This window comes from Lepidochelys kempii, chromosome 2, assembly GCF_965140265.1.
Source record: "Lepidochelys kempii isolate rLepKem1 chromosome 2, rLepKem1.hap2, whole genome shotgun sequence".
Lineage (NCBI taxonomy): Eukaryota > Metazoa > Chordata > Testudines > Cheloniidae > Lepidochelys > Lepidochelys kempii.
Window position 1 is genome coordinate 206,819,050 of NC_133257.1, and position 26,366 is coordinate 206,845,415.

The 26,366-nt window shown below is 41.2% G+C and overlaps 1 protein-coding gene across 5 annotated transcripts in view; it reads right to left on the minus strand.

Moving 5' to 3' along the window:
* TAX1BP1 (Tax1 binding protein 1) overlaps positions 1 to 26,366 on the minus strand; it is a 98,078-nt gene that overhangs the window by 45,058 nt on the left and 26,654 nt on the right. For 2 of the 5 annotated variants that reach the window (XM_073333619.1, XM_073333617.1), the window contains exons 4-8: positions 20,920 to 21,107; positions 19,221 to 19,379; positions 2,862 to 3,010; positions 2,646 to 2,736; positions 727 to 912 (exon numbers count right to left, since the gene is read on the minus strand). In XM_073333619.1, coding sequence (XP_073189720.1) covers positions 727 to 912; positions 2,646 to 2,736; positions 2,862 to 3,010; positions 19,221 to 19,379; positions 20,920 to 21,107 — 773 coding nt within the window. Of the gene's footprint in view, positions 1 to 726; positions 913 to 2,645; positions 2,737 to 2,861; positions 3,011 to 19,220; positions 19,380 to 19,797; positions 20,611 to 20,681; positions 20,857 to 20,919; positions 21,108 to 26,366 lie in introns of those variants that run through there. The other 3 variants (XM_073333622.1, XM_073333620.1, XM_073333618.1) reach the window with 3 other exon arrangements.

Genomic DNA, 26,366 nt, shown 5'->3' on the forward strand with positions numbered 1-26,366 from the left:
CAAAGAGAAGACTAACACCACCAGTTGATTTGACTTCCTTGTCCATACACCACCCTAAATCCTCTCTATTTTGGTTCCTAACTTTTCCACACTGCTCTCAAGATTAATCCTTCCTGAAAAAATCTTGGAACCAATTCTCTGCTCTCATTCTCCTTGAGCTTTTTGCTGATCTTGTCCTCTTGTTTAATATCTTGTCCTCCCTTGGTTTTCATGTTACTGTTAAATCTTGTCAGTGCATTATATGAATTGTTCCTTCAACATCTCTTTGGTGGATCCTCTTCCTCTCCCTCTGCACAACTCCATAAAGTGAAGTCCTAACAGGGCTATGACATTTGGCTCCCTTCTCTTCTGGTATTTTTATCTACTGACATGACAACTACCATCTCTGTTCAGACAACTAACAAATTAACTCTCCATGCCTGGGTACCTCCATCTCTCCCTTCATTTTAGCCTGACTCAGATATCTCCCTCCCCAGATATTTTTCCCATCAACTCAAACTTAGCATGGCTAAAACTGAACTCATTTTGTTCCTAAACCCTCTCCTACTTTCTCATGTCTCTTTCTTTATTGAAAACTCCACTATCCTCGCTGACATTCAGGTATACATCCTGGAGGGGACCTTCAACTCCTCCCGCACCTTTGCAAAACACACAACTTTAAATTAAAAATGATTTCAGCTTGTGAAATGTATTTCAAATTGGGCCAGTTATATGAGTACCGCTTACCTTGTTTGAGGAGGAAAGCAAGAAAGCTCTCTTCAGGTTTTCTTTTTCAGCTATACATAGCTGTAACTTGCCAACCTCCTCTTTGTAATGGGATATCATATTTTCTTTGTTTGCATCCAAATTCTTTAATGTATGGACCTCTTTTACTAGCTTGGTGTTTTCTATTTCTGTATTCTTCAAGTGTATCTGTAATGATGCTCAAAAGTGTCAAACTCATATTTTCCAATTAAATCACAGAAATCAGTCACTTTCTAAAGACTATTGTGTATCTCAGATCAAAGAATAACTTCTTACCTGTTCATTTAAATGTTTTCTAAGTCCTCCTGTATCAGGCTTGACTATCAGTTTCCGGCAGACACCGATACTTGTCACTTGATAATGTCACTATCCTTATATTAGAAGCTTTCTGATTGCTACTTTCCAGCTGTACCATCCAACACCAGCTTTATTATACTACTAGAAAACACAGCCTTGTTCTAAGAATAGAGCAAGCATAACAATTCTGAAAACTCTAACACAGTAGCTCTCAACCTTTCCAGACTACTGTACCCCTCTCAGGAAACTGTACCCCTTTCACCTCACTTAAAAACTACTTGCTCACAAAATCAGACTTAGGAATACACAAGTGTCACAGCATACTATGACTGAAAAATTGCTTACTTTCTCATTTCCACCATAGAATTATAAAATAAATCAACTGGAATACAAATATTGTACTTACTTTTCAGTGTATAATATATAAAGCCATATAAACAAGTCATTGTCTGTATGAAATGTTAGTTTGTACTGACTTTTGCAATAGGCTACATAAAAAGCACTAGCAAACTAGGCAAATATGTAAATGAGTTGATGTATCCCCTGGAAGACCTCTGCGTACCCCCAGGGGTACGTATACCCCTGGTTGAGAACCACTGGACTAACACTGTCCTCACCAGGATGGGATGTCTAGACAGGTATAAAATGATTTGGGGGAAATTACAGAGAGGCGTCACTCTTCTAACAACATCCTCTTATACCAGTCTAGAGGAATGGGACTGCAACAACAGTGCCCAGTACCAGAGACAATGAGTGGGACTATCTGGAAAGAGCAGTCAGTTACAACCAAGTAATATTTGAAGATGCCACCATACTAATATGTAATGTCTAGTTAATAAGTGTTACAAATCCCAAGCATGTGCCCAATGCAGGTCTAGAAGTCTCCCATTTGCTCTGTCCACTCACAAGGAGAACACTGTGGTTATGGAATGTGCCTTGATGTTTACAGGAGAGTTAGGGACTAGGCTTTTCCAGTATTGTCTCTAATACAAAGAGCTGCTCCTTGGATGCAGACATGCTTTCAGGCACACCCGGATTTTTTTGTTTTAAAAGCTATCTAGACAACCTAAAGATGTTAACGTTCTAACATCTCATCCAGACAACTGCTTCTAAGAGAAGACAAAGAACGATAGCCTTAAGTAAGCCCTACTACAAGCTAGTAGAGACATTTCTGAAGTACCACTGATTCCGGTATCTACCTTCTCAAATCCATTTGTCTGAGGTAGTACAATAGATTGATATAAAAAGAAATACACATTCATTATAACCAGGATGGCTCCAGCAGCTCACTTTGACTCATTAGAAGGGTTTGGAATTTTACCATTGAGGTCTTGTCTACAACAGAAAGGGTTTACAAGTATAGCTACACTGGCTAAACCACCTAGTGGAGATGCAGTTTGTACTAGCAAAAAAGAGTTCAATCATTGGGTCTCCATTGAACAGTATGCCTCTAGAGACCCTTCCACATCTTGTGCCAAATTCTGATGTTTTTCCCATCCATTTTTATCTAAGAGTATTCAGTTTATCACATCTCTCTCTAAAATGACATTAGTCTTATTCTAAGTCATCTAGCTTAAGGACGTGCAGCTAGAAAGAATAGTTACCTTGTAAAGTTCCTTCTCATCCTTTTCAGTCTTTAACTGACATTCAAGTTGCTCTTTCTCAAAGACGACTTTCTTCAATTTGTCTTTCAGACTAGGGAATGGATTGATTGATATTAATGTAGTAATTCATTCAAATATTACGTTTCTTCTCAATTTATATGAGTGCATAAACAAACACTAAAATAAAACAAATCTGGCAAGAAGATGGCCAAATACCTGTCTAACTCAGTTTCTTTTGCAATAGCTTTCTGAGTAACAGTCATGATATCTTCTTCAAGTTGGAGAACTTTCGAAGTAGTTTCATCGTACTTTTTCTTTAGTTCTTCATTTTCAATTTTAAGAGCTTCTGATGCTTGAAGATTATCCTTTTAAAATATATATACATAGATAGATATAATTTATAAGGAATACATTTAGAAACTCATTTTCAAATAGTTTAGAGCAGAGGTGGGCAAACTATGGCCCGCGGGCCGGGACCCTCCTGCCCAGCCCCTGAGCTCTTGGCCCTGGAGGCGAGCCCCGACCCCTCCCCTGCTGTTCCCCCTCCCTCGCAGCCTCAGCTCACTGCGCTGCCGGTGCAATGCTCTGGGCGGCAGGGCTGCGAGTTCTTGCAGGGCAGTGCAGCGCAGCTGCAGAGCTGCAGCCTGACCCGGTGCTCTGTGCTGCACGGTGGCATGGCTGGCTCCAGCCGGGCAGCACAGTGAGCCGTGCTGTCTGGTGCTCTGGGTGGCAGGGCTGTAGCGCCGCCAGCCACCAGCGCTCCAGGCAGCACGATAAGGGGGCAGGGAGCAAGGGGGTTGGATAGAGGGCAGGGGAGTTCGGGGTGGTGGTCAGGGGGTGGGGTGTGGATAGGAGTCAGGGTGGTTAGAGGGCAGGGAATGGGGGGTTGAATGGGGGCAGTGGTCTGGGGAGGGGGTGGAGGGGCAGGCAGTCAGGAATGAGAGGAGGGGTTGGATGGGGCAGCGGGGGCAGTCAGGGGTGGAGGTTCCAGGGGTGGTCAGGGAGAAGGGGTGGTTGGATGGGGCAGGGGTGGGCCACACCTGGCTCTTTGGGGAGGCACAGCCACCCCTAACTGGCCCTCCATACAATTTCGGAAACCCAATGTGGACCTTGGGCCAAAAAGTTTGCCCACCCCTGGTTTAGAGGGCCAATTTCTATACTTTAAAAGTTGGCTCTGCTCTAAATATCTTCCTTATTACATTCATTAATGCATTTTTAAAATATATTTTCCACTTTAAAACAAAACACACTGTATTTATTATAAATTCTGAACTAACTCAATTGTGCATACATACAACCTATTTTCATACTGTAGCACACTTGTTCAACTAAGGAAATGTGGGATGTAAATCAATTGTTTTTTGGTCATGTTACATCTTTCCAGCTCTTGGTATTTTTAAAAAATCAATACTTATGACTCTAAAATGGGAACATATTTGCAAAAAGAAAATTCAGTTTTAAAGATTTAATGCAAATTGGGGTCTTGAGGATAATACAGGTCACCATATAAGTGTGACTAATCAACTCACCAGAAGGGAGAGAAATTGTATCAGGTGCTCTAACTGAATATACTTTTAACTACAACTTTTAACAAGATGAAACAGAAGGGACTTAAAGACTTAATATCACACTGTAGAAGAAACTGTACTAACACAGAGATGGGCTCCATGGCCCCAAAAGGTCTTTTCCAGTTCTAATTTCTTAGGTCTCTAATGTTGTATCCTTTCATATAACTGTATATATTTATAAGCATGTTGCCAACTACATACAGAAAAAAGGTGTATTTACTTAACACCTATATATAAATCCACACAAGGGATTAAGGATTAAGCAGAGATCGAAAAGGGAAAATAAAAAAAACAAATAACTAAAGCCCTGCACAGATACAAAAATGTGTATCCGCATCCAATCCGCAAAAATTGTCTGTGGATATCCACAGATTTGCGGGGCTGTACTCACCATGGCCGGGCTGAGGCTCCGAGCCCCGCCCCGCAACAGAGCCCGGTTGCGGAGAGCCCTGCTGGCAGCTGTGGGGAGCCCACGCAGAGTTGCAGACCCTCCGCCGTCCTCAGCCAGGCAGGGACACAGCAGGAGACCGCTCTCAGGCCCCCCCCACACACACACACACTGCGGGCAGAGCCACAGCGGCATGGAGGGTGACCTGTGGAGCTGCCTTGGCCCCCGGCCCAGGGTAGGTGGAGGGTCCGCCGTGGCTCCCCACAGCGGCCTGCACAGCTCTTACCGTCGCTGGGCTGTGACTCCAAGCCCCACTGCCACCCATCCCAGCAGGAGCCAGGTTGAGGAGAGCCACGCTGGCAGTTGTGGGAAGCCTGGGTCCCTCCACCTGCCTTGGGGAGGACCTGGGGGGCAGGGACACAGGCCAGGAGCTGCTTGTCCCCACTCCCCCGCCCAGGGCAGGTAGAGGAACCCAGGCTCCCCACAGCTGCCAGCATGGCTCTTCCCGACCCAGCTCCGGCGGAGGGGCTCGGAGCCACAGCCTGACCACTGTGTTCTTTATTACTGGTAATGACTGTAAAGAGGTAGATTCTAGCTGCCAATGCTGTTTATGATGCCTATGGCTAAAGAGAATCCAGCTCATTCTCCCGTAACTATCAATCAGTAGTAAAACTATGTTTTTGTCAGTCAAGCAAGCAGATACAACTTTGGAAAACATCTAAAATAATTCCTTATCATACTTAAAACACACTTTAAAAATACATTTGTACCTGCAAATCCAAAAAAACCCAGGGTTTATCATAAAAACTAAAACATAACCTCACTTGTATCAGCCACTACAATTATTATTTCAATTTCTAAGAAAATACAGAAGTGAGAAACAAGTGAGTACATCTAAATTAACTATGAAGGCAATGTACATTTGCTTTCAACAAAACCTTAAAACGCTTATATTGTGCATAAATCTCAGATACTTAAAAAACAGATTTAAGGCTTAATCCTGCAAACACTCATGTGAAGTAACACTGTACACATAATTAGCTCCACTAGCTTCAATGGGAGTACTCAAATGTGTAATGTTTGCAGGAAGGAGTCTATGGACACTACAAAAATGTACAAACAAAAAAGCCCCATATTGATTTTGTAGCACATATTATAGTTTACTTTAGGACACATGAGTTCTGTCATTTCACAGAAAACTGCCATTTGCTCATGGCTATTCTCATAAATACATAATTTTAAATAAAATGCAAGAACTTCATTTATCTGTACGACTTAAGAATATCTGCAAATTAGTCCTTCCACCAAATTAGATGGACAATTTGTCTAAATTAATCAGTTTAAAAAATAAGTAAAGCAAGATCAATTAAAACATTTACAGGTAGTCAAACAGTTTTCTCCTCATAAGAACAGTGACAGCACCTAAGGGAGAAATTCCTGGTGCCAAAACAAGTAACTCTGGGGGTTGTTTAATTTTTAAAACCTTTTTTTTTTTTTAAATTTATTTTAAACAAACAAGATTTCCACCCACAAAAGGTTCAAATTTTAAAAATGTGCATGTTATCAAAAATCATATAGTTTGGGTAAAAAAATGGCACAGAAAATATTTTAAAAATGCTCAGTTTTTGTACTTTACACAGATCCCACTTTACTTGTGGGATCTAATCTGGGCACTTGCAATGCAGACTGAACACACTACATTAGTAACAAGGCGCTCCCTGTCATTTTCTAACCATAGGAGCACTTCTAGTAAACCAGGTAGGGAAGCCAACTCAAATGAATATTTGATATTTGAATACGACTTTTAAATGAACAACATTATCATGCAGATAATTGCTGTAGAACCTGGATTTATGCTGAAACACGTTAGAGGAATAAATCAGATTAATATAAAAATGTTTTCAAACAGCAAAATAAATTTAAGACCTGCTGAAAGAACAAATTTATTAAATCAATAAATCTGCCCGTGTTCCAGTTTATATCAGTGTTATATATACTGAAATGTTTTCCAAAAGTTTACAGGATCAAAGAAAAAGCAGGTTAAAAGAACAGATTTACTGTACAAAGTTATACATTTAGAAAGCTACTGTACGAGTTGTCACCACTGCAACGTTAGAACATTGTTCACTAGTCCTATCTGGCCACCAGAGGGAGACAACTAACTGCTTAAGATTCAGAACTGCAGTACCTTTGCTGTGTACAGTCAACCCAAAATTACAAAATCTCTGTTTATGAAACTTTTAGTGGTGGCACAAACTGTCAAAAGGGGAATTCAAATTAAGGCTGACACTTTAACTACAACATGCTCCTTGTGCCCAGGCAGGGCAATATTATGTCTAAGAATATCATGCAACCAGATGTAATGGGATAGAGCTTAGCACAACAAAATGGAAAGTTAAATGACGAAAGTTAATGACAGAAAGGCAGATATAATATACCAATAAATACCCCAGGCCAAAATGACACATGATCTTATTGAAGTAACTGAAGATCTCATACATGGTTACCAGAAGGACTATCAGGGTTCTTCAGAGCACTGAGGCTTTACTACCAGTTTCTTTCTGGTATGATTAAGAATGGTTTGCACAGCTTTGGAACAGGAAGATTCTAGGATTTATGCCCATCCAAATACCAAGCTGTGAGATGAAGAGCATCCAGGGTGGGATGCCTGACCCTGCCATTCTCTTGGGTCAAGAGACCCAGAGGGTCTGAATGCTGATAGGTGAACAGAATGACCTGTGTAGTAGACTTGGAAACCAGAAATATCTGGGCCATTTGGGGAAGATGAGGATGACCTGTGCCCTAGCTAGTAAAATCTTCCTCAGAAACCAAGACAGCAGTGGAATGGGAAGGAAGGCATAGCTCAAGTGATCTATCCACTGCACTAGCAGTGTGTCACCTAGGTCATTAAGCTCCCCACAGCAGTACAATAGCAGAGTATCAGTCCTTGAGCTCTCCTGGACCAGTGCATATTGCACTTCCTGTTTGTGGCCAGTTTGCCTCCCAGGCAATGTAGGTCCTCCATGAAGTGAAGATGCTGTTTACAATTGAATCATGAAACTCCCGATCAGATTGGTGGTGAAATGCCTGCTGAGACTGTCCAGCATTGAATTCTGGATGCCCAGGAGAGACGCTGCTGATAGGATGATGTAATTCCGGATACACCATTTCCATAAGTTGACTGCCTCTATACACAGGGAGGATGGATCTCACCCATCCTTGCTTATTTATACAGAATACTGTTATGCTATCCGACAGTATCAGAACTTGCGGAGATTGTATGAGTGGTAGGAATGCTTTGCAAGGATCTCTACTGCTCTCAGGTCCAGATTCAGGTGCATTCTGGTTTTCTGAAGCATAAGGCAACTGTAACACCAACTTGTTGTGTGTAGGGGATAGAAAGGTAACAACTCACGTCCAGGGTCCATCTACCATGTCACCTCATGGTGTTCATGCTGCACTTGCTCAGTGCATATACTGTTTGGTGGCATGCTTCTAGACAACGGAGGCGGGGTCTGGTGAAAGGCATCACATAAGAACATGACACCATATGCCCCAAGAGAGTGAGGCTCATCTGAACTGATGTTCTAGGAATCTGTGTAACTAGGTCTCCCAGAGCACCCATGGTGCAAAGATCTTTCCTGGGGATGGGAGTTGGTCTTTGCCCTGATCAAATCCAAGGTCACTCCGAAAATTTTACGGTTCGCATCAGGCAGGGATTTCCCTACACCCTGCTGAACTCTCCAGTCACCACCACCCCTCACCACTCCAGGGTCAAATCAAACAAGATGAAGAACATACCAAGAGCCAAGAGTATATCAACATGTCATCTGAAGATTCAAGTGGTGTATCAACATCCGAACAGCCCAAAGCACAAATACAGCTACCTACTGAAGAAACAGTGTCTCCACAACCTAAATTCAGTTCCAGATGTTTGTCGGCTAAACTTTTCCCATTTATTGAAATTACAAAAGAAGACTACTGGTGTACTCTTGCAAATAACCTTACAAAAGAGGAAAGCTTCGTACTGCTATAATTGGTAAACCTGGAGGAGCTTGATTTGCCAGACCAATCAGCAACACCAATGCTGACAAACTCTATGAAAAGGCTACAAAACACCAAGTCTCTGGACTGCATCAACATTCAGAAAGCCTTATAAACCAGGCACTGTCAAAGCCAGTTTTAGAAGTACTTAATGAGGCTTTAAGAATGCTGAAGACTCAACACAGTTTATTTAAGCAAGAGATACCACACACTACAAGCTGAAGGCCAATGTTAAGTGCACTGTCATTTGTTAACTTGAAGTCGGATACTGGCTCCGAACAAGACCGGCAAATGCTCACTATATTTCTGCAAGAAACTCAATTCACTGGTTAGAATCAAGCGATGCAACAGTGAAAGACTCAGCAGTTGAAAAATTGAAGAACTCTCTCATCACCTTAAAAAATTTGTATACACAGCTGATGAATGCACCCATGCAAACGGGCAACAAGCATTAAGTCATTGCATACATTATCTTGATGTCAGTGGTAGGCCAGTAATGCATTTCTATATGTTCAGGTTATAAAAGGCACATCGGCTGCATCTGTGACAATCCATATCTTAGAAGAGTTAAATGCTTGTAAATTGGACACCGAACAGATGGCTGCTTGTGCATTTGATGGAACTGCAAACTTCTCTGGAAGACATGGTGGAGTACAAGCTTTGTTCTGAGAAAAGTGTAACCCTAACCTTTTCTATACACACTGCAGAGGCCATCTTAACTTCAGTGCCCAAAAAGATAATGGAGCAAATAATTAAGGAATCAATTTGCAAACAACTAGAAGATGATAAGGTGATAAGTAACAGGATGGATTTGTCAAGAACATAGCGTGTCAAAACAAGCTAATGAAATTCTTTGACAGGGTATTGAGCCTCGTGGATGGGGGGGAAGCAGTGGATGTGGTATATCTTGACTTTAGTAAGGCTTTTGATACTGTCTCACATGAGCTTCTCATAAACAAACAGAGATATATAACCTAGATGGAACTACTATATGGTGGGTGCATACCTGATTAGGAGACCATTCCCAGAGGTTAGTTATCAGTGGTTCACAGTCAAGCTGGAAGGGCGTATCAAGTGGGGTCTCGCAAGGATTGGTCCTGGGTCCAGTTCAGTTCAATATCTTCACCAGTGATTTAGATAATGGCACAGAGTACACTTACAAAGTTTGCAGATGATACCAAGCTGGGAGGGGTTACAAGAACTTTGGAGGATAGGATTAAAATTCAAAATGATCTGGAAAAACAGTCTGAAGTAAATAGGATAAAATTCAATAAGCACAAATGCAAAGTACTCCATGTAGGAAGGAACAGTCAGTTGCACACATACAAAATGGGAAATGACTGCCTAGAAAAGAGTACTGCAGAAAGGGCTCTGGGGGCAATAGGGGAGCACAAGCTAAATATGAGTCAACAGTGTAACACTCGCAAAAAAAAAAAGGGGAGGGGGGATATTCTGGGATGTATTAGCAGGAGTGTTGTAAGCAAGACATGAGAAGTAATTCTTCTTCTCTACTTTGGGCTGATATGGCCTCAACTGGAGTATTGTGTCCAGTTCTGAGCTCCACATTTCACAAAAGATGTGAACAAATTGGAGAAAGTCCAGAGGAGAGCAACAACAATTATTAAAAGTATAGAAAACTTGACCTATGAGGAAAGATTGAAAGAATTGGGTTTGTTTAGTCCGGAGAAGACAGAGAGGACCTGATAACAGTTTTCAAGTACATAAAAGGTTGTTACGAGGAGGAAGGAGAAAAGCTGTTCTCATTAACCTCTGACGATACGACAAGAAGCAACGGGCTTCAATTGCAGCAAGGGAGATTTAGGATGGACATTAGGAAAAATGTCCTAATTATCAGGATAGTTAAGCACTGGAATAAATTGCCTAAAGAGGTTGTGGAATCTCCGTCATTGGAGATTTTTAAGAGCAGGTTAGACAACCACCTCTCAAGGATAGTCTAGATTGGGTTGGGCAAACTACGGCCCAGGGGCCACATCTGACCCTTCAGACATTTTAATTTGGCCCTTGAGCTCCCGCCAGGGAGTGGGGTCCGGGGCTTGCCCCTCTCCGCATGTGCTGTGGCTCCCGGAAGCAGCAGCATGTCCCCCTTCCAGCTCCTACAGGTAGGCGTACCCAGGGGGCTCCGTATGATGCCCCTGCCCCAAGCACCAGTTCTGCAGCTCCCATTACTATTACAAGCTGCAGAATCTTCAAAAAACATTTTAAACGCCATAACTTTAATGTTGAAAAAAAAAAAGAGTATAATGAAGACAACAGTCCAAAAAGACTGAACGTCTTAGAAAAAACAGAAGATGCTCTGGAGCTGAATTCAAATTAGTCCATCCTGGGAAAAACCCGCTGGCTTTCTCATGAGCGATCCTTGGCTATTGTCTTAAAATTACTACAACCGTCATTACTGGCTTTGGAAAAGATCCATCCCTTCTTGTAGTGAGGCTGGTGGACTACTTTTGCTACTACATTCAAAGACGACAATCACCATTCTCTCTCTTGTAAATCTACTGTTGAAACCACTTGGACCATTAAACAATGCCATCCAGGCATTTGCTACAACAGTAGCAGATCTTTGTCCAGTAACAGAAGCCATATGTGGATCAATCAGCGAGAGAAAGAGAGAGAGATCCATTGAAAAGGTACTGGAAGAAGCTAAGACTTCAGTCCAGAAGCTGACTAATGAAGGCACTTATATTGAATCTGTAAGTGCAAGGTGACTTGTAAGAGCACTGGTGATAGAAGGGCTTTGGTTTATAGCATTCTCTCTTTGAGGCTGGCGTATACATACCTAGAAGCCCTTTCAATAAGTGTGAAGACTGGTTTGTCTTCTCACTGAAATTATAAGCCTAAAGGACAAGTCCTTAATGGTATTTTGGACATTCCTGGAAAACCCTGAAGAGTACAGCCATGATTCCCGTTGCTTTAATATGGCAGTTATCATGGATCTTGATGCCATATCGGCCTCATCACGCGCACCTTGTAATGAGGTTCTGGCCACTAGTTTGCACTTGTCAGTAAGGGCTTGAAATTGAGCCCTGTCCTCCTAAGGAAACAACGTCCAAGAACTTAGATTAATTCAGGAAATTATATTTGGTGAGAAGGGCCTGACAGCTGGAGATTCTAAATTGAAGGGCAGTAGATGTAAACACCTTTTTCCTCATGAAGTCTAAATGCCTAGCCTCCTTACCTGCAGGGTATTCTTTGGATAATGTCGCCTGGATCTTTTCATAGCCATCTGGACCACCAAGGAGTTCGGGACAGGTTGGGTGAACAAACACTTCGCTCCCTTAGCCAGGACAAAGTACTGCTTTGCCACCCTCTTCAGGGTAGGGGCACAGGTAAATGGTGTGTGCCATACAGCCCTTTCCAATTACAGTATGGCACCATTTACCAGGAGTGAAACCCAACTATCCTGTAGGCTGTGGGACAGCCAGGAGCTTATGTTGAGACCTGGACCTCCTCTAAGGAAATCTGAAGCTATTCCATCACTCTCCATAACAGCTCTTGAAATAGTCTATGGATTATCTGGGGGAGACGGTGAGGCTGGATCAAGTGCCACAACAGCTGATGTAGACAACACCCCACACCCCCTTGGTACTGGCAGATCCTGCTTGTCCTCCTCCTCCTCCATGGGCTCAGGGGGTGGTCCTCCACTGGAGGAGGAGGAGGATCCCCTACTGGATCACACAGATTCCAGGTTCTATGCGTAAGGGTCATGCATGCCCCAAGGTCAAGCTGAGGCTTCAGAAGTAGCCTGTGGTGGTCCCCAAGATACTAGGTAAAACTGGTCCTGAGAAGGAGGTTCCTATTTGCATGGCTCAGACTGGTTCCGAGAGACTCTCAAACCCATCTTGGTTGATCTCTCTAGGTGGTGGCAAAGCTGGTTCCACCAGTACATCTGACTCTCCAGACAATGAAAAGGTTGGAACCAGCTCCACTGGTGGTGCCTTCTGTCCCACTGAAGGGAAACCACAGCTAGTGGATGGAACAGGAGACAGACCTTGTATTTCCTCGGTGAGGATCGGTCCCGACAACAAGGGAGATTGTGAGTCCAGGAGAATGAAGATCTCCTCCAGAGTGATACAAGTTACCAGCCCTTTGAGAGGTTGTATTATGTCACTTCGTACTGTCAGAGCAGAAGTAGACACGGTTACTTACAGGGCCACGACAGTACCATTGATGAAGGAGTCTCTAACCAGATGGCAATGGCAGTTCCTGATCCTTCAGGTCCCAGTGTTTCAATTTAGTTGGTAGTATAGTCAGTGCTGAAGTTTATGCTGAGGCTGGTAGTGAATAAGCCTTGCCCCATGCAGATTCTGATCATGCCCATGATTCGTAGGGGTGCTTAAATCTTTGTGGTTTGGGTCTGAAGGCTCACTTGGAGGAAGGTTCTGAAGGCCCACCAGGAAGGATCTCTCCTCTTCGAAGATCTAGGAAGAGATGTGCTTTTATGTTTGTGAGAGTGCCCTTCACTCTCCTGAGGGTGCCCAGATAAAGGATCTTTCCCTCTGTTCCCTTCCACTCTGGAGTCAGACACAGTAGTAGAAAGAGGCGTGCTCCCTGGTAACTGTGGCTCCCTGAGGCCTCATTGTGCACTCCATAAGGTGCTTTTGAAGCTGGAGTTCATGTGCCTGCTGCATTTGGCTGAGAAAAGAGGAGTAGACACTGCACTTAGTGGAGTTATGAGCTTTTCCGAGGCACTAGAGGCAGCACTGGTGGTTGTCACTGACCACAAAGGAGCAGTGACAGGAGACGCAGTTTCTGAATCCCATATCTTCGGCATAATCTAAGTCCTGAGCCCAGGAGAGTTCCCCCGGGTGGGGAGTCTCGAACTAATTGGGGAACTAACAAAACAAAAACCAAGAAGACTATATAACTTTGAATATTTACAGGAAGAAGAGAAAGGATAAGCTCTCGACACTGGAGGATTTCAACTCAGGCCATACAGCATTAAGAAGGAACTGGAAAAGTGGTTGGTCCACACCACCCCTTATACTGTTGGGGAGGAACACAAGGCACACAGATTCTGATCAACAGACACCACTTGCAAGAATTCTCCAGTCTCAGGTGCATGGAGCACATGCATAGCACATCATAGGGACCAGCACTCAAAGAAGAAATATCAATGATCACTCGATTCAATTTTCAAAGTTAAAATACTAATAAATCAATAAAATTCTTATTCATCTGGGTATATTCTCCAGTTATGCAAGCAACTGTAGTTCAGATAGGTGTTCAGGTATTACTGTTAAATGTGCTATAGAAATGACAAAATAAATAGACTAAGCTCTTAGGTGCAGGAAGGGGCCATCTTTTTGTTCTGTATTTGTACAACACTTAGCACAATGAGATACTGGTCCATGATTGGGGGGTCCTAAGCACTACTGCAGTACAAATAATAATAAATCAAATGACAGTTTCTAGCACACATTAACAGAAGCATATACATCAGTGAGCATATAAAACAAAAACACATATGCACACTGACAGTCTATACTATTATGTTCACCACTTTTACAAGACTATGATAAATTTTGTACAACGTATGCCTTGTGAGGTATCATTTGAAACATGATCTGCTGAACATTAGTGTCCTAGTACAATGCGTGCATCAAGACTGTATGTGAAATTATAGGATTCTACTCAAGGCTGTCAAATGATTAAAAAAATCACAATTAATCATGAAAGTAAACAAAATTATTGCAATTAATCGTAGTTTTAATTGCGCTGTTAATAATAGAATACCATTTATTTAAATATTTTTGGCGTTTTTCTACATTTTCAAATATATTGCTTTCAGTTGCAACACAAAGTGGACAGTGCTCACTTTATATTATTTTTTATTATCTTTTTTACAGTGCAAATATTTGTAATAAAAAGAAATAGTATTTTTCAATTTATCTCATACAAGTACTGTAGTGCAATCTCTTTACCGTGAAAGAGAAACTTACGAATGTAGAATTTTTTTTTTTAAACTTAGCTGTACTCAAAAATAAAACAAAATGTAAAACTTTAGAGCCTACAATTCCACTCAGTCCTACTTCTTGTTCAGCCAACAGTTAAGACAGACAAGTCTGTTTACATTTACAGGAGATAATTCCGCCCACTTCTTATTTACAATGTCACCTGAAAGTGAGAACAGGCATTTGCATGGCACCGTTTTAGCTGGCGTTACAAAGTATTTATATGCCAGATAGGCTACACATTTGTATGCCCCTTCATGCTTTGACCACCATTCCAGAGGACATATTTGAAAATGTAGAAAAATATCCAAAAATATTTATAAGAATTTTAAATTGGTATTCTATTATTGTTTAACAGTGTGATTAAAACTGCGATTAATAGCAATTAATTTTTAATTGAGTTAGTTTTGAGTTAACTGCTTGCATTAAATGCGATTAATAGACCGTCCTAATTGTACTAGGAATCTTTGCTGTAAAAATGCTACTAGTTTAAGAACAGCAGGTCCAAAGCAGTTCTTCAAAGACACACGTGCATCTCAGCCAGGTGTTAAAGAGCTATCACCTGCTTAAGCCGCCATTCTCCAGCAACAGGAGGGTGTAAACAAAACATTTACATTTCATCACATGGAAGGTTCAAACTTCATGTCCACAACAAACTGTGTGTCACCAAGGATGTTTCCAGCACTAAAAACTGAATTATCAAGAGGGAGGAAAACACTTGACTTCATTCCTCCTCATGACATCAATGAATACCTGAAGGACACAGAACTAAGGGGGAGAGGTGCCAGTCTGAAAGGAGACTCAGCCTATGAAATTTACTGCAGCGTATGGTGAGGAAAACCTTTGCTTTGAATTCTGTTAGTTTGTTAAGGTAGCCATTAGCTTGCATTTTATCTTTTATAACCAATCCTGACTTTTATGCACCATTACTTGTAATCACTTAAAATCTATCTATCTTTCTGTAGTTAATGCACCTATCTTATTGTTTTATATTAACCAGTGTGTTTGGATTAAAGTATGTGGGAAACTCCATTTGGGATAACAAGGTTGGTGCAGATCATTTTCCTTTGATGAAATGGACTTCCTGTGAGCTTCCATTATTCAGTAGTGTGCTGGGCAGTAAAAGACGCAAACTTCATGGGGAAAGTCTGGGACTGGAGAGCTTGCTGGTGTTGCTCTGCTGTTTAATGCATGAGTGGCTAGCTAGTAGCAGTCAATAGTGTGCAACTGGGAGTGATTTTACATGTTAGAGGCTGTGTGAGAGCAGGCCAGGAGTGGATGTTCTGACTGTGAAAAGTATAAGAGGCTCCCAAGGCTGGAGAATTCAGAGGACACAGCTGTTCAACAGTCCAGACTGTACCCTAAGGCATGTCTCACACACACAAAAATATCTATTCTTGGATGTATGGAATACCCGTTTTTCAAAACACGATATATAGACTCAAGTGCAAAAGAGCATCTGAAATGAGTCAAAATACTATTTGTGTCCTTCTAGCTAAAAGTAGCTGAATGGAATTAAAAAAAAAAAAAGTTAACCCCATCAGAGAATGTGTGTACCAAGTTTCAACTTGAATTAAGTTTAAACCATAAAATTATAAGCCTCTGCTGAACAGTATTTATAACAGAAACTCACATCCCATCCTCCCTCCATTAAGTGTTGGTTACCCCACAGAGATTATAACCATCATTATTACATGGGCTGTATTTGTTCTAATTTTTGATATTTTACATAATATAATAGATCTTAAAGGTATATCTGGAGGTATAATTTTTTAAAAGCACAGCTTCACTTTTAGCTTTTAAATATTTTTTCTTCTGTATCTGAACAGAATTTCAAAATACAAAGTATTATGGAAAAAATTAGAGAAATAAGAACCCCTTTAAATCACTAACTCAACTAAAGCCTTTCTGTATGTGACAAGTGACCTCTGAAAACATTAACCTGTAAATTATTTCTTTAGCCTTTCTACTTAAGGGTAAAATAATAATGAATACAATGTGCAGATGAACAGCATCATGTATTATACAGTTGTAATATCGTTATATTATTCAGCATTTAAGATGTCAAAATTGTCTTATTTGGTTTTATAAAAGCCCAGTTACTGGATTGCTTAGGTTCTTGCCTTACTCAAAAATTATCGTATCATGCAAAACTGCTAGTTTAAACCGATCTAATTGTAAATCACAGAGAAAATAAAAGCCAGTTACTGCAATTTAACTGAATACTGTACAATTGTTTCCGAGGAATCTTTAAACCAATTCTTTAAGTTATGTAGCGTTTCCATTAAAAGGTAAATCATATATTCCACTTGTAAGTCACTGAATTTTAGAGTTGAGTAGATTATGTTTAGAAAACAAAGCACCTTTGGGTTTGAAAATGCTGGGTGAAAGGCAGCATGCAAGGCGTTAAGCTCTCTTACAAGAAACAATTAATTCATTTTGCCTAATTTCAAACCTGAGTTAACATCCTGAGTTCAGAAATGTGATTTGAACTCTAATGATACTGGGTTTCTATTCTGCTTAGATAAGATTGTAAAGTAGACTGAGGAAGTAATGGGGTGAAATATGGAGAATGGAACAAAAAAGAGTACTAACAGAAGGGAAACAAGATTGGAGTGGTGGAGAGAATAGAAGTAGGAACAAAACTCAGAGAAGAAAGCTTCTATAGTACTGCTTTTTGACACTTAACTGTGTCAGCTTCACTTTGGGAAAAGGGAGTTTAATCTCTTTCTCTAATACCTAGCATAGGCTTCTCTCTAGTTGGGGAAAAAACCTCTCTAAATTGAATCTCCATCCAAAAATACACACACACACACACACAAATTGGGGAACTGTTGGGAAAATCAGGAGAATTCCCATAGGAAATTTTGCCATTTACTTCAATAGGGTCAAGATTTCATCCATAGTGTCACACAAATAAGAAATTTTCTGCTCTCACACTGCCAGGCAAGCACGATGAAACAAAATGTTAGAGCAGTCTCATCCTAATCTCGAGCACTGGTCTGTACACACTTCTATACTGTTTAACCTATCCACTCTGGCCAGCTAAAGCTTTCTAGAGCCCCATTAGACAAGTGGCTTTTAAACTTTGTTGTTAGGCTACTGTAGGTGGGACTTTACAACACTAGTTCAACTGCAGACTTACTTCACACACAGGTGTTAGACACATATTTATAGTGTCTATCATCTATAGTGCCCAAACATACATGATAATTCAGGTGTGCCCCAGCTCTCAAACTTCTGAAGATTAGCGTATGTGGCTCGGAGGGTCAGTAAGTTTGGCCGCCCCATCATAGATAGATATCTATTACACATGTGGTCTCATCCACTAAGGCCTGATCCTTATAATTAGTCCCACTGCTTACATCTGTAAGTGGTTGGACCATGGGGCTTTATTTTGTAATTACCCTTTCCCTTGTCCTCATCCATTTCCCAAAAAGTTACCTTCTAGGCACCTACAGATTTTTCTCTTAATATTTATTACATTCTTTTATTAAAGACTGAAGTAAGATTTACTGGCCAGTAATAGCCAGATTGCTGCTTCTTCCATGATTTAAAATTGATACTAGAACTTCTTCATCCTGCAATACTAGCACCTGTCCATTTCACCATGACTCTTCAAAAGTAAATTACAAAAGTTTCGTTAAGGTATTCAGCAGAATCTCTTCAGATCCCTGGCTATATCATTCAGAACTGTTGATCTGTACATACAGACATTTTACAAGTATTCTATTAACTCCTTTTTATCCACAGCTATATTATACAGGCTTCATTACTTCAAAGTTGTCCATGCCATCACCTCATGTCTGTCCCCCAACTTTATTTCCTTCTTAAAAATAGTTTTTTTTTAAAAAAAGCATTATATTTTAATAATTGATTAAGAATCTATAAATACTCTGCCTAGAGTAATTTGTTTCCTCCCTGGTATACACTGAGAAGTGATTCTTATTCCTAATTACAACCATTAGTTCTTTCTGGTTTTTGCTACTCTTATTTCCCCTGCAAACCTTACCTGACACTGTATATTCATTTTTAGATTTCTCAGCTTTTGCCATTTCTAATGCTAGGACTTCTTTTACCCTCAGATCTTTGACACATCCTTCAGAGAAGCGAACCCAAATAGTTTTCATTCCCCATAAGTACGCTTTGTCATGGAACTGCTAGCTAAAACTTAAGTTCCTTAATTCCCTAGAATTTGCTTTTTTGAAATTTAGTACCCTTTTAATGCTGTGTTCTATGAGCCCATTGCTTGGAATGAATTTGGAAACGCTTCCTCTATTTTAAAGTAACACAAGCAAACTGAACTACCTCAACTATTTTTCCCATTATGAACTCTACAATTAAATGTCAAACATCTTGTAACAGTTGTCATCAATTATTTCATCAAGCCTGGTACCAAAATCCTGAAGTATTTTAACCATTTTACAACACAAAAAGAATAGTGATAGAGGGTAATAGAAATTGACCTAACTAAGTGTAAACTGTTTAACCCTCTAATTGCTGAGGGTTTTTTGATAGCTGGTTTCCATCCAGTTTAGTTAGTTCTTGAAAAAGGTGGATTACACATGTTATGCAGTCAGCTTTAATCAGTTATATAACTAACCTTTTGCTCTGTTTGAAGTTGATCACATCTCTGCTTTTCATGGTTAAGTTCTTCTTCCAGTCTTTCAAGTTGATCTCTAAGTTGTACAGTTTCTTTTTCCAGAGCAGTAGCTACCTTTAACAGCTCCTCTTTTTCTCTCATTGTTTTTTCAATTTTAAACTAGAAAACAGAATAAATATTCTTTTCAGGTGATTTTTCCCCCACAGGACTCCTCCTCCCATCAAACCATTAGAAACTAATGTGTGTTACTTTCCATCACATCAGTCAAGCACTAGACTAGTCAGTGCTTCTCAAGCTACCCGATGTGGGGGACCGGCAATTTTTTTTTCAAATGTGCGCGCAGACCGGCAGCCAATGGCTCGTGGACCGGCACCAGTCCGTGGACCACCACTTTGAGTAGCACTGGACTAGATGACAACCAGCAGAAGCTAAAAAGTATGCACCCCCTGGCTACATCAGCTTAACATGCTCTCTCTCTTCCCTAGTTTGTGAAATTTCAGAAACTTTGATTAGTACTAGACAACCAAATTTTGTTGTGGGCTTTACTTATGCTCACGTTTCTGTGAATTTTCCTCACCCTTCAATGAAGTATTATTGTTGCTCCACCAGTGCTAGCAACAGTGGAAGAGCTATGCAAGACCTAGAAGCAGTGTTTTTAGCATGCTATCATCTAAACCTGCCGTGAGAAGTTGTCTACATGTGGTACAGCAATGCTGGGTCGAACTTCACAAAATCCTGAATGTAGACATAGCCAAAGTGAAGGAAAGACAAATGAAGCATATAACAGAATTACAGACAGGAATTCAAGTGGGAATTTCTTTTTCTGTGATTCTGGTGACATGGAATGCAGACTGATCTGAATACCCATTCTTCACCAGACAGCAAAAAAGACAGGGAAGGTAAGCTACCCCAGCTAGATACCCTGCATTGTATAAAGTCCCTTTTATCCCCAGTACTTGAAATCCCCAAACCAACTAGCACAGATGACTAACAATAATCTAGATAGTGGCACAAACACAACATCTGAAGGCAAGTTAGAAACATCAATCAAATCTGAAGCATGGGAAGAAGATGTAGAGTGATTTTGCCAATTAGTTCAAACAATTTCAACAAAGAAATTGCCTTTTTCTGTTATGAAGTAGTGACCACAAATAAAATGTGGGATTGTCACTGGGCGCATCTTTGTAGGCATTTGTGATACCATCACTAAATGGATGCAATTGTGGGAGGCAGAAGATAACAGATCATTGCTTGGAGAAAATAAAAGATTTTTGACTTGCTAGGCATCTGGGTACTATGCAGCTTGAATTTTTCTTTTTTTGCTTTAGGGCTCTTTCAGAGGGAACACAGATTAAAAACAAACAAACAAACAAACCCCACAGGAATGCCTTGGATTATTTATGCAGTTGAAAGACAAGGAAGTGAAGCACAAAATGACACCTATAAATATAGCTACTTAACTTTTTATGCTATGCTCACTGCCATGCTGAGCACTTAAGTTTAAACTTGAATTCATGTATTTTACAAGTATCTTCTGCAACAAGATCCGCATTCAAGTTTTAGGCATCAAAAACCTTTGGAATCTGCTTAGCTTTATATTTTTATATAAAGTTAATTCACCAAGTCCTACAGATAAAACCAGAAATAAATATATATAAATAAGAATATGGATAACATTTCTGAGTTTGTTGAATCAAACCTCAAGAAGTCCAGCTTTTGTGGTCACCACCAACATATCAGAATTTCCTTCATCCTCCATTGTCAGCAATTCCTCAACAGGAGAAGAGGTTCGAAACTGAAAAGGGGTACTTGCTCCACGGATCTCACCCTTATGGGTTACATAACAGAACTGGTAAAATTCTCCATCATCATTTGGTAGATAGTATCCTAAAGAAAGAAAAATTAACATGTAAAACAGAACATTTTACATGGCAACAAACTGATCATAAGAACTGCTGCACACAGTACACAATTATGATTCCTATATGTTGGTTTAACTTAAGCAATAAAGCAAAACTAAGTGTAAATTATGGTATAATTCAATGTCTAAAAACTACATCAATGCAGAGAGTTAAGTTTCTTGGTCGTATGTCATCCTCCTGAAGACCACTGAATTGGGCAAAACAAACATCTGAAAACTAGGAAACGCACAGTTAAGATTGCCCATGCAACCTTATCTCTGCCTCTTTCAGCAATATACCCCATTAACGCATGTACCTTTAAGCTGCCAATTCCACAATTGCTGAAATGTATAATCTCTTCACCTTCTTTTACAGCTCATTCACTCTCACCCACAGGATTCCATCTAACACTATTACAGGACAAAAGGGGGTGGGGGGGAAGAGAAGGGGAAAAGTTTGCCCGTGCCACCTTCCCTTCTGGTCCCCTGGAAGTGGCAGTAGCCAGTGGGAATTATCTGCATATATTCCAGGTGCAGTCAGTGTGTTAGGTGTACCTACCCATTCTCCTTCTTAACAGGCATAAAAATAACCTTGAAGCTCTCACCACTTCCCTTTTAACTCTCCCATATACTTGGTTTTCATTCACCAATTAAATCAGAGCCCAGCATTTCTAGAAGCAAGACGTTATACAACATAACTACTTCTGAACGACAGGTGCACAGAACAGCTCCTAGCACGATGACGGGAATGAAGATCCTCTCTTATGAGAAAAGGAGTATGTGCGGCACCATAGAGACTAACAGTTGCCACAAACAAAAGGTGCCACAAGTATTCCTGTTCTTATTGCGGATACAGATGAACATGGCTGCTACTCTGAAACCTCTCTTATGAGAAGAGAGCTTGGCTTGTTTAGCCTAGCAAAATGAAAACTGAAAGGGGATTTCATTTCTCTCTATAAATCATCAGAGGCATAGATAGTTCTCCCCACTCTCTGTTGTTTAAGCTAAAGGACAATGCTGGCACAAAAACAAATGAATATAAACTGGCCATGAATAAGGCTACGGTTGTCACAGAGGTCGCAGAATCCATGACTTCCAAAGACCTCCATGACTTCAGCCCTGGCAGCTGGGAGCTGCAGGGTCCTGCTGCCTCCCAAAGCGACAGAGAGCTGTGAGGTACCCCCACCACCTGAGGTAGCAGGCCCCCAAGCTCTCAGCCACCATGGGCAGCAGGGGCACCCTGCAGCTCCCCAGCCGCCGCCACAGGGCAGGGGGACTCTGGCAGCTCCCCCGCCACTGCAGCAGCTCAGGGGGACCCCGGCACTCCGTGCTGCTGCCACGGGGACCCCTGCAGCCCCTGGCCTGCCACAGGAGGCCTCAGAGCTCCCAGCCACCCCACAGCTGCCCAGTCCCTTCCTATTTTATCATGGATATTTTTAGTAGAAGTCTGGGACAGCTGAATTCTTCTTTATTGCCCGTGACCTGTCTGTGACTTTTACTAAAATATCCATGACAAAAATCTTAGCCTTAGCCATGAATAAATTCAGGCTGGAAACTAGAAGAAGAACTATCAGAAGAGTGAGATTCTGGAACAGTCTCCCAATAGGAGTTTTCAGGACAAACAACTTAATTAACAAATTTACGAGTGGGACTGAATGAAAGGGTTGCCTGTGGTGATGGGGACAGGACTTGGTAACCCTAGGGACAACAGGTCCTTTGCAGTTTGTGTCTTATGTTCCTAAAATCTCATGCTTCAAGTCACCTGCTGATCTCACAATACTCACTAATCATTAGATTAGTGGATACAAAATTTGGATCCGTATCCATCCACAACCCACAAAAATGGTTGACGGATATCAGCATCTGCAGATATAAAGTGAATATCCGCAGATTTGCGGGGCTCTTACTAATCCTGTTCTTTTAAGCTGTGCGCACACACGGCTATACAGTAGTGGTATCTACTGCACATCTCACATGGCTGGCACCTAGGCCCTCATCCTGTCAGAACCCATGAAAACTCCTCTTGGCACCAGGCACTGTTCACAAGCCTTGAGCCAGCAGGGAGGAGCGGTAAGGAGTGGGGTGCAGGAGTCGGGGTTCTGGAGGGAGTGCAGTCAGCACCCAGGTCCCGCTCTGCCTGCCAGAGCTCATAGCAGCTTCTCTTGGTACCGCAGAAATCCTCAAGCCAGGAGGGATGGGGGAGGCAGAGCTCAGGGGCACCATTTAGGTAGGGTGGAGGGGCAGGAAGGCTGTTCATGGTCCAGTCCTGGGGCACATGGATCTGGCTACAGAGAGCCTGGCCCCTGCTGCTGACAGCAGTATCTAAGGGCTGGTGGTGTTGAAATGAGCCCCCAGCAACACGGCTCTGCAGCGCAGCGGGAGGGATGGGAAGCTGTGCTGCCATCGCTGCTGGGGCAGTGGTGCTCCGAGTTTTGAAGTTAACTCCCTGCCTTGGATCCTGGGGGAAGGAGAGCAGTACAGCTGGCGGTGGGGCAGAGAGAGGAAGATCCTAAAATCTCTCCCCCGTAACAAAGCCCCTGAGCCAGCATGGAGGAGTAATGAACAGAATGGGGAGGAGCTGGGGCTTCTGGGAGGAAACAGCAGGGGGGCTCCCAGAAGGAAAGCTCGAGGCTCCTACCTTCCTGGGTTTATAACTTTGGGTGGTTTTCAACTCTAAAAGTCTTGAAAGTTAATAGGTACTCAAACCACTGATATGTATGTCCGTATATCCAATATGTATATGTATTACTGAAATGAAAAGGAGTACTTGTGGCACCTTAGAGACTAACCAATTTATTAGAGCATTGGTTAGTCTCTAAGGTGCCACAAGTACTCCTTTTCTTTTTGCGAATACGGACTAACACGGCTGCTACTCTGAAACCTATTACTGAAATGTCACTTTACCCTTTTCAATGCAATACAATAGAACGCTTTTTTAAAAAAAGAACAAAGGATAAAATTGTAGCGCTCAGTGGACTTTGTAGCCCACTCAGAACAAAGAAAATTTAGAGGGACCACTTCTCAGAATTATTTATGTAAAAAAGAAAAACATTGTTAGTGAGATTTGCTGTGACTGAAGGAATATCACCTTACTATCAAGTGCAGAAGAGTCCTACGCTTTGGGACCTGGTCTATGCTGGGTACATTATTCCAAATTTCTAAATAGTTTTGAAACTAATTTAGTGACCCAATGTTAAAATCAGTTGGAGCTGCAGTAAAAATGGTTCTGGCCACCAGGGCATACACTGTGACCCCAGCACGTTTTAAAACTGGTTGACCCAAACCAGTTTTAAAACCAGTTAGAATATTTTGGAAAATTTCCCCAGCATTGACCAGGCATTGGAGAGAACAGAATCTCAACAGTGCAGTTCTTCCAAAACACCTAATTGCTAAATCTAAAATATCCTAAAGCATGCTGCACAAGATTCTTTCCCATCCAATAATCTTGGCTAATTAAACTCCTATAAATTTTAATGAGCTCAGACTTAAAATATTTTCCAATATGCAACTGGGAAATAGCTTGAATGCTAGAGAGGTTAAAATCTGGCAGGCTTTATAAGAATGATGGACTTTGAACAAGGGAATATAGCAGATTAAATTTTATTTGAAATTTCACTGCTCATCAGGGGATTGGATCACACTATGGACTGGTAATGGATATGGATCCTTTTACTTTTAAAGGCACTAGCAGTTTGAATCTACCCAACTCCACAGTCATTTCCATTCAATGGCTGTTTGGGACTCTGTAAAAGCAATTGGTGATCACTATTTAGTTCCTAGTTGACAGGCTTTCACTTTACAAAGATCTACCCTGGCAACTGGGTAAAATATTAGAACAAAATGACAACTGTTCAATACACAAGGTGGGTGAGGTAATATCTTTATTGGACCAAGTTCTTTTGGTGAGAGAGACAAGCTTTCGAGCTGACACAGAGCTCTTCTTCAGGACCTGAATCTTGTCTCTCTCACCAACAGAAGTTGGTCATATAAAAGATATTACCTCACCCACCATGACTCTATAATATCCGGGGACCAACATGGCTACAACTCTGCATACGATTTTTTGACAGACTGAAATGGACTTTGGACCAAAAACTCTTGTCTCGCCATTAAATGTGACCACTTCAGGACAATACTGGCAAATTTGTTTAGGGGAAGAGAGGGAGCCCATGCTGTAGCCATTTACAGCTACATTGGAGTGCAGATCAATCACTTTTAAGAAAGAAAAAAAATGAATAGCCATATGAAGGATTCTGGTCACAGATCAACCATCAGCATTGGGTACTGAACATTACATTACTGTCCTGTTTGTAGGAAGCAATACACAGCTGACTGAAGTTGACTGTGGCTAAAAAGGAGTACTGTAAAGATGACTACATTACATTCAGAGATTGTAGTTCCAATTAGTGCAGCTGCCATTTCAGGTTAGTGAAAAGAAAGCTCTTTCCTTCAAAGTTGGAAACTGGGGTTTGTTTTTTAAACAGTAAAAATGAAAGTGGTGATTTCACAATTACATAGTTTCTACAGACTGCAGTCCTCAGTTAAGAATTACAAAAGTATATAGAACAGACGTGCACAGATTAAAACAGCAGCAAAGAGAACCAAGACCCAGTTCCTCAAAAATATTTAGGCTCCTAACTTCCATTGATTTCAGTGGAAATTAGGAATCTAAATACCTTTGAGGATCTGAACTTAACTGGCCTTTCAATAACTTATTAGCCCAATTTGTGTGTACATTCTTTAACAAGCTGAAAAAAACCAGATATATTGTTATGCATTCTGTTCTTACAATATCAACAACCTTTTAGAATGGTATGTGGTATCTTGTAATCTTTATCACCATGCAGGGCACAAAGTAATAGGTCATGCCACATTGCCACTCCACCACTTCCAGCTGTGCTGCACCAGTCTTGTGTGTTGTGCTATTAGTTTAGAGAACACAATTTGACCACCAGCACATCAAGCAGTGCAACATGACCGGGAAAACAGGCCTCAGAACAATGAGTGAGGAGGCCACAAATAAGAAGACAAAAAAAAACCTGAGTTTACACTACTAAGAACTCCTAAAAAAGCACAGAAGGTGGATTTTTTGGGAATTTTCTAAAGAAAATCACGGTTTACATTTTGATACCAAAATGGAGTTCTTACCATTCTCTTCCTTTCATTTCTGTTCCTCTAAACCTCACAGAAAACAAACCCTATGACCACATATAACAAGTCTACATGAGTATGTAAACAAATTTAAA